General features: G+C 32.5%; 2 protein-coding genes across 2 annotated transcripts; one reads left to right on the forward strand and one right to left on the reverse strand.

Moving 5' to 3' along the window:
- Nucleotides 1–1,325: 1,325 nt before the first annotated feature.
- TRIADDRAFT_52177 (uncharacterized protein) lies at nucleotides 1,326–4,371 on the forward strand (the record flags this gene model as incomplete). The annotated part of the gene is made up of 11 exons (XM_002108038.1): nucleotides 1,326–1,383; nucleotides 1,423–1,535; nucleotides 1,777–1,873; nucleotides 2,199–2,257; nucleotides 2,537–2,602; nucleotides 2,824–2,933; nucleotides 3,135–3,315; nucleotides 3,435–3,517; nucleotides 3,592–3,649; nucleotides 4,022–4,138; nucleotides 4,303–4,371. 11 exons carry the CDS (start codon nucleotides 1,326–1,328, stop codon nucleotides 4,369–4,371), a joined length of 1,011 nt encoding a protein of 336 aa, XP_002108074.1.
- Nucleotides 4,372–5,579: 1,208 nt separating this feature from the next.
- Nucleotides 5,580–9,065, reverse strand: TRIADDRAFT_52178 (uncharacterized protein; the record flags this gene model as incomplete). Its single annotated transcript, XM_002108776.1, has 9 exons — nucleotides 5,580–5,741; nucleotides 6,230–6,287; nucleotides 7,187–7,269; nucleotides 7,437–7,617; nucleotides 7,718–7,827; nucleotides 7,939–8,004; nucleotides 8,415–8,473; nucleotides 8,569–8,665; nucleotides 8,961–9,065. The coding sequence occupies 9 exons, from the start codon at nucleotides 9,063–9,065 to the stop codon at nucleotides 5,580–5,582; spliced, it is 921 nt and encodes a 306-aa protein (XP_002108812.1).
- Between the last annotated feature and the right edge of the window lie 33 nt (nucleotides 9,066–9,098).

Here is a 9,098-nt window from a genome sequence, read left to right on the forward strand (position 1 = left end):
TTGGCCGCTACGAGTAGATAAATGCATCCAAGAAGTACCGTGACATTATTTTTGCTTGCAGTGCAGTATCTCTACTGTACTGTATATCAATTAATCAATACAAAAACTACGTCAATATATTGATATCCATACCGTCTTGACGAAAGAAATGTCACACCTAAGGATAACTTGGCCGCTACGAGTAGATAAATGAATCCAAGAAGTACCGTGACATTATTTTTGCTTGCAGTGCAGTATCTCTACTGTACTCCATATCAGTTAATCAATACAAAAACTACGTCAATATATTGATATCCATACCCTCTTGACGAAAGAAATGTCACACCTAAGGATAACTTGGCCGCTACGAGTAGATAAATGCATCCAAGAAGTACCGCGACATTATTTTTGCTTGCAGTACAGTATCTGTACTTTACTGTACACTCTTAGTCAGCATTTGCTTATTAAGATCACTGGTTGATGCTTTTCAAAGTGGCAAAATACTTTGATACACACTGTATATAAATAAATTAATTAATACAAAAATTACGTCAACATATCGATATCCATTCCATTTTGATAAGTGTAAAGAAGCTTACTTTACAACATTGTAGTACTGAAACTCAAATATTAGATACATCGTCAAATTATTGGGTAAAAACAGTCGCAGGCTGGTCCAGGACTTCTCAGAGAAATCCCTTTCGAAGTCAAGTCTCTAGCGGACCAGATCTTGCTAGCCATTTTTAACTGCTATAACTTGATAAAGGTGTACAGTATGCTGCACACCGTATGTATTGCTCTACTCGACTCATTCCATGACCCCAGAATAGCAGTGATGACTGAATGTTTGTTCATTTTTGAACTATCAATAAAGGAAATCGCAGATGTCAGTTGTTGAAACTACAGTATTGACATACTGATATTGTGCAAATTGACTGTCGCTGTCATCAACTCCTTTCGCAGCCTTTTGCAACACTAGACGTATTCCTATAGTAGTACTAATATGAGTGATGAGTAGTATAATGTTGCTTACTGTGTTCGCTTGAACTCCGACTAATGGGTAATACTGTAGCAGAATAATAGGGATGACAAGTCATTTTGCACGTGTGACCTCTCTTGTGACTCTTTCACCTATTCCCGGTATGATCATAAGATTACACTTCCTTTTGCAGTATAGCGTCTATATACACTTATTATACAGTAGAGGTCGATGCCACACCTCGCTAAGCCTTCAACTTATCCAGTTCAAAAGTGCATGCAATAAAGCATTTTAGACTCTTCTAGTCTGGTGATTCCATTGGCTATACTGTCGTTCAATTTTAAAATTGAAACTATACACACCGATAATGCCTAAATTTGTATCTCCTCCAGAACGTTTACTACGTTCAGCAGCATCGCATGCAAGTAAATTGTCTAGCTCCTATTTACAAACTACCAATACAGGTGCATCGAGTACCAGTACAGGCGCCGCTTACCGGGCTGCATTTTGTGCACAAACGAACAAGCCATTAGTTATTAAGAAAGTTTATGATACCAAGCAACTTGGTCCAAGTGAGGTTAGCAATTCTGAAATGGTATAGCTATCCATGTTGTATTATCATTTCTGTAGAAAGAAGATTGAAAACGTAGACTACATACGCGTACATAATCAAGAGAAAAGACCATCACTTGTTGATCAAAAATATCAACATTATTCTATATAATCATTACACTGAAAATGGATTAAAATTAGAATTATTTATTGGCAATAATCTTTCCATCATAATCAATTATGTTATCTATTGATCCTACTCGCAGTTACGTATAAGGATTCGGGCTTGTGCTATCAATTTCGCCGATATCCTCATGTGCCAAGGAGCTTATCAGGAGAAACCAAATCTTCCATTTATTCCAGGTAATCACCAGAAAAATGACCTTGTTTGCAACTTACGCGTAGAATAACATACGAGTAGATTACAATCTGACCGAATTTTCATTCATGTATTGCTAAATAACTAGTAATATCCTATACTATTAACAACCAAGAGGTTTACTTCCGCTATACAGAAGAAAGAAAATTTATATATACTGTACTGTACAAATGCCTATTTGCAATTTCTGATCTGGCTCTGTGTTCCTATTTTCTACCATAATGCGAAAATAAATAGAGAATTAATCAATACCATTGACGCGTGGGGTACTGAATAATGGCTAATCTATCATTAATTATGTTATTACAGGCACAGAAATTGCAGGCGATATCATCGAGATTGGTTCTAATGTCACAACTTTCAAGAAGGTAAAGTTGACAAGATTGAATAATCGAAATTCATTAATTAATATACCTGAAATGTTTTATAATAACTGTACAACAAATGTATGTGAGCTTTATAGCTCAAGGTGGAGAATAGGTAAAAGACGTTAATTTATCATGTAATTCATTTTAAGATAAATATATCTTATTATACTGTACTTAACGACGCCATTCACTACCCTTACATAGGTTGCTGCTAAATTTTTAATTTTCTAGACTTACTGTATACAAGCAGCGTATCATCACTAATAATTTTCCTTTTAGGGAGATAAGGTACTAGCGTTGGTTAATCTTCATGGATTCGCAGAACAATGTATTACTGATGTTGATGTAAGTTGTGACCGTGTATAACGAAAGCATGAAACCTATCGTAGCCCATTTATATATTCATCATATACTACAGTATCCTAAAACGACACAGAATAATATTTTATTAAATCAATATCAACATAGAATACATTTTCGATTGTGGTATGCCTCATATCGCAACATGAGCAATCTTACCTAATATACAAGTATAACGGAACATTAACTGATTTGTACTTTCATAGGCTACTTGGAAAATACCCAATACAGTGAGCTATGCGACTGCAGCAACGCTAGTTGTATCTTACGCTACTGCTTACATGGCTTTTGATCGTCGAGCTGAACTTAAGAAAGGGTTAGCAGTCGATAGCTATCAGATTTTTTCAAATCTAAAAGTATATTTGTAGTTTATAACATGTATAAATAAATTCTTGTATCGTAGTAGACATTATTTTGTACTTAAAAACAATATATGAACAAGATCAAATCTTCATTAGTAAACTTCGTTCAGCTTACGTATTACTAAATAGTAAACATCATACCTTCAATTTTACAGAGAAACTGTGCTAGTTACTGCTGCAGCTGGTGGGACCGGCTTGGCTGCAGTAGATCTTGGAGCTAATGTATTTGGAGCTAACGTTATTGGCGCTGCTGGAAGTGCAGAAAAGACAGCATTAGCTAAAGTGAAAGGAGCAATGCATGCTATTAACTACCGGGAACAAGATATAAAAACGGAAGTTAGTAATACGAAAACACTAATCAATATCTGACATATCACATGGCACCCATTATGGATCTCTATGGCTGATAGCATACAAGCTGTTAAGCATGTGTTTTTGCTATTAAATTTTTGTAGGTTTTATCAATTACTAAACGTAAAGGCGTTGATGTAGTCTTTGATGCCGTAGGGGGCGATACCTTTGAAAAGTGTTTAAGATGGTATCACAAAATAAAATTAAACATAATACGGTAATGAATTCCTAATCTAACTGATAATATCTGTAAACGACTAGTACCGGCTTCGGAGGTAGATTGCTTACTATTGGGTATGCATCCGGTAGCATTCCTAAGGTTTGTTGCTTCCGTATCATAATTATATACTTAAATTACCTCTACGCCTTAAAAGTCGACAATAAATAAAATTACACCTACTAATTTTACTGATATAGAACTAAATATTTTATCATGAGTAGATACCTGCTAATATACTTCTTGTAAAGAATATATCAGCCGGTGAGTTTAAACATACTCTGTAAATGAACAATACCTGTGAAATTGCTTCTTACTTTAAAACATCTATTACAATTCTTCTTATTCTTTAGTCGGATTATATTGGGTAAGAGAAGAAGATCAAGTTGAATGATGAAGACAGTTTCTATAGAAGAATAAATATTGACCTTAATTTTAAAATACGAAAAATTCACAATTAATCTTTTATGTTAGGGCTCCTACCGTTTTAAAGATCCAAAGTTATATAAACATTCTATAGATTCGGTTGTGCGGCTACTTGGCGAAGGAAAGATTCACCCGCATGTTGGTGCCTCATTCCCCTTAAACAAGGTATTATTGAATGATCTTTCAATTACTCGGTCGTCGTCAATTTTATTACGTCACACAGTACGAACATGTAGTAAATAGATAATCATAACTCAGCTGAAATAGTCGATATATCTAACCAGTAGTTATTATTGTTTTATAAATTTGGTCTTGTAATATTTTCTTAGATTAACGAAGCTTTCCAGTTTATTAAAGATCGCAAATCAACTGGAAAAATTGCTATAACAATGGATTAGCCGAAAACAATATCGCCTGCTTCTTTTCTTAAGGCTATTAATGTAACTGTGATACATTTTTTTCTCCTATTTCGAATATACTACGGTATCACTTCATATTTTCAAAATAAATTACCAAAACTGACAAATTGAGTCGATTTGTCCTATCGATGTGAAAAATTAACCATTTTACGTACTTACAATCTTGTTAATTATTTAGACGGTGATACAAGTTTTTATAAATATGATAGCGTTTCTGCTGATACCTTTTGCCTTAACCCAATCTAGTACCGATCGTGTACAACAGCTTACATACAGTAGTTAAATCACACATCTCAAGTGCGATATAAAATTTAATCCTACTCGTCTAAATTTAGGATAAGCTTTGAACGACCTCACATTTCTACATCCTTGGTCTTTTTCTAAAATTCATAAAATGACTAACGAACGTTATTCAGATTTAGTAATTTATTTACATATGTAACCGCTATTGATAGGAGACAACTGACTTCTGCAGCAAAGCAATAGTCATTTTTAACGTTTCACTTCGTGCAGTAGATCAAGTACCAGTTTACACATTGAACTTTATACTCATCCTCAGAATAATATAGCAAATTTGATATAGTTTTTAGTTTTTATTGATGATATTGTAGATGATATGTAATGTTATCATTCATGCACGTATGAATATTTAGCTTAAGTAGACTTTAAATCCATTAATGATAACTCGTATAGTATTTACTGAAGTAAAATGTACGCGTATACTTGATAGCTGGCTTACCAGTAATAAAGTAGGATAACAAGAGCTAAAAAATTATGTAAGTAATCTTATTCTGTAAAAAATGAGTGTAGGGAGCTTACTGTAAATAGTTTGAAAATTATTATCATCGACTAATTAATTCATCTGTAGTAAAAGCTTTAAACTTTAGAAATTTCACTTGTATAATGATTACTTGAGTACTTTAGGCTTGAATTCCGATATAACTGCATTATTAGAATTGTAAATGTAATTAATCCAGCATTTTTTAGTTACAGATAAACTCCTGTAAACGCGGTACAAATCTAGTAATGTTAAATTGAGTTATAGTTTTTCAATGATTCGGGCAAAGTAACACTTTTCCTGTTGATTTCCGACCAAGAATGAATTTAAAAGCCTGATTGACCTAGTCATTCGAGAACATTTATAGTCAACACATTAATACAAATATTTCAAGACTACGTATACAGTATTAGAAGTTTCGTAATTCATGATGATTATCATCAATGGAAGGAACCTTATTATAAGGAAACACTTTAGAGTAGTGAGGCCGAATCTTCTTCTCAGAGCACAATTGTAAAATCGTCGTTACAGATTCGGAAAATTTTTCGTGATCAAAAAGTTCATAATTGCTCTGTAGATATAATAAGGTAGCTTACTAAGTTACAATGCTTATAAAATTTTAACGGAATTACATATCAATTCCATCTCTATCTCGTAAATTAAATCTAAACTTAAAATTACGTATTTTAGGCTTACCCAAAAAAGTCCAACTGACAGACGCAAAGAAATATAATTGATGAAGATCAAAACAACGATTTATCAAATATATACTTAACTATTACACTAGTAAAAAAATTGGACAGCATGATAATAATTATAAGATTTTGCTACTTACTGACTGAAACATTCTTAACCAGTAAAATATTAGCAGGTATCTAAGTAGTAATTAATGATTCGTTAGCTTTGAAGTAGTAGTTTATGTAGGTAGCTAATAACACTACTATTATCAATATATTTGTCAGTAAATATTCAGCCTACCCTGTTGGAGAATAAGCTATATTTTAATATGAGACAGTAATTTAACATCGTATAGTAATACAATATTTAAAATAGACGTACACTTGGGATTTGACCGGATGCAAATCCTATAGGGACAATTCTACCGTCCATTGCAATACTATTAGTTAAAAAAAGAAATAACAAAAATTTATCATAAAGTATATCTATGAATAAAATCAAGTAAATCGTATCGATTCTCATTTTATCGTTATAACTCAGATATAGAACAATTATAAGACGATTGATTGAAATATTCTCTCATTTATATTCACTAATATCATGGATGCTACTTAAGTCTTATACGACAAATCTTAAAATACTTGCTCTAGTAAAGTAGTTTTAATTTAATATTGTATCTCTTATTATACAAATAAGTTATAGAAACTCTTGATCCACATGTAAAACGACCAAATTGCAGTATATCGTAAACGCTATTTGTAATCTCTGACGACAGTGTAAGGACAGAATAAGACTATTTTGATTTGGTAAACATATTCTCTGGTTATATTACAATATAACAAGATATCGTAGAGAACTAATGTTGTAACACTACATGGTAAAAATTGATCGATCTCGTGATGTGATGAATATAATAACTCTAATATACGCGTATAATGTATTCGAATAGCTTATTTAAGTCTTGTGATGTTCCTACATAGTATATTCCATTCTATTAGGCCTCCGTACGACCAAGATTATTATGAGCTGTCCAGTCTAGAACTTTTCATAGTGCTATTTATGTTTATTTATAAACTAATGAAAATAGACCTATGCAAACTTAATCAACTAATTTCACAATCGATAATGATGTAGTAAACGAATGCCAGAATTACAGCTATAGTTTCTACTCATACGTCGCCAATATATGAAAAGCCTCGTTTGATTATGCAGTATATAACTTATTAGACGGTATTCGATCTAGCTAAAATTGAATATTATGATAATTCGATATAAATCTCTAATGTTTTGGACTACATAGGTAGGTAATTTGTAATTGTTTTTAATACTGTAAAATACCTGCGTAATCCGATCTTGAACATATCACCTCCTACGTTATCGATCATAACGTTTATGCCTCTCTTATCGGTTATTGCTAAAATCTGTAACAGTAAGTAATAATGAAGAGCTTATATGCTAATCAATATACTAAATAGTATACTTTGTAAACTAAAGAGTATCTTATATAATTTATTGAAATACGAGTAAATCAGATTTATAATCGATTTATATTAAATTTTATACATAGAAATTGTATACTTCTTTATACCTCTTTTCTTACGTCCTGCTTTCGGTGATTAATTACATAGGTAGCACCTCTATCCTTAACCAGCTCGATCTTTTCATCATCTCCAACTATAGCGATGACTTTAGCTCCGATTACATTAGCAGCAATGTCTACAGCGGCTAGTCCGACACTACCAGCTGCTCCAGAAACTAGCACTGTTTCTCTACATCGTCATAATTAGTCATAATTATATTATCCGTTATAACTATCTTTAGTATTTATAATAATAGTACAATAAAAGGAATACACTATACGATCTATACCCTATTTGAGTACTAGCTTTAGCTATTAATGCCATATGAGCAGTTCCATATGACACTAAGCCTGCGGTTGCATCTTGTAAGCTGACGTTATCGGGTAATTTCCATACCGACTTCAATTAAGTAACAAAAATAGTTCAATTTAATGTCTACTTGTGTTATTTCATTGTAACTAATGCAATTGTATTCTTTCTTATACTCTAAAATAGTATGCATGAATTTACCTTAGTATAGTTAACACACTCGTCCGCATATCCTCCTAAGTGCATCGGAGCGATAACCCTATCTCCCTGTAGTAAAATACAGTTATTCATATTATTAATATTTTTGTATTAAATGGCACTAGCTAGAAGCTATTTAAATAATCAGTTCCTGTAGTTTAATTGTGCTAGCGTACTTTTATCAGTGCTTAACAAGGTCTATACTACGTTATAATTTATGTATACAACTTTCCTATGTATTGAGTAGACATTAAAAAATCGAACGCAAATTTATTTATTCACGTTTTAAAAGTTTATCAATAAACTGTTAAGGGATATATTTCACTGTACGTGTACAACACAATTTTCAACAGTACAGTCTACCTAACTTTACGATAGTCTGACCTACAGTAAGATATGCAATTATGCATCGCACAGTACAATCTTAATCAATCAATCGATAATATATGAGAAAATATTACTTTCTACTTCTAACTTACGATTTGATATCCGGTTACATCTCGTCCAACTTCTATGATAGTTCCTGCAGGTTCACATCCTAATTATCATGTAATTAATCAATCTTTAAGCTTGGAATGTTAAACAATTTATAATAGTAGACATAAATCTATGAATTGTACAGTATATTTCAACCTGGAACAAAAGGTAGTTCAGGACGTTCTTGATATAGTCCCATCGATTTTAGAATATCTGCATAATTGATGCCACAATATTCGACTTTTATTCTCACCTGTATAAAATAGGAGATGGAATTGAAGATTACAGTAACTTTATCTTTACTAATAATAATTAATTTAAAAGTTTCTAACTGGCTAATCGTTTCTCTCGTATTAACTTGCCATAATTCAATTTATTCGTGTACAATCGATAAATTACAGCAGCTATCCACTATGGCATTACTTATCGTATGCAGTAAGATTAAGATTAAAAGTACTAACAACTCTTACAGATTGATTTAATTCACCTAACGTGAATGCACTAGATACAGTACATCGATTACAGAACTATCACTGTCCTTTATCGACCTCGCTATTTTGCAATGGCTGACGAGATAAATCTTTCATAACCAGAGGCTTCTTCAGCTCTTCGCATACGACCGCCTGATACGAGCCACCGGAGGTATCGATCATTGATAGATTTGTCTTGGATGCAGACCTAAAAGA

Source organism: Trichoplax adhaerens, genomic scaffold (assembly GCF_000150275.1).
Source record: "Trichoplax adhaerens TRIADscaffold_1 genomic scaffold, whole genome shotgun sequence".
Lineage (NCBI taxonomy): Eukaryota > Metazoa > Placozoa > Uniplacotomia > Trichoplacea > Trichoplacidae > Trichoplax > Trichoplax adhaerens.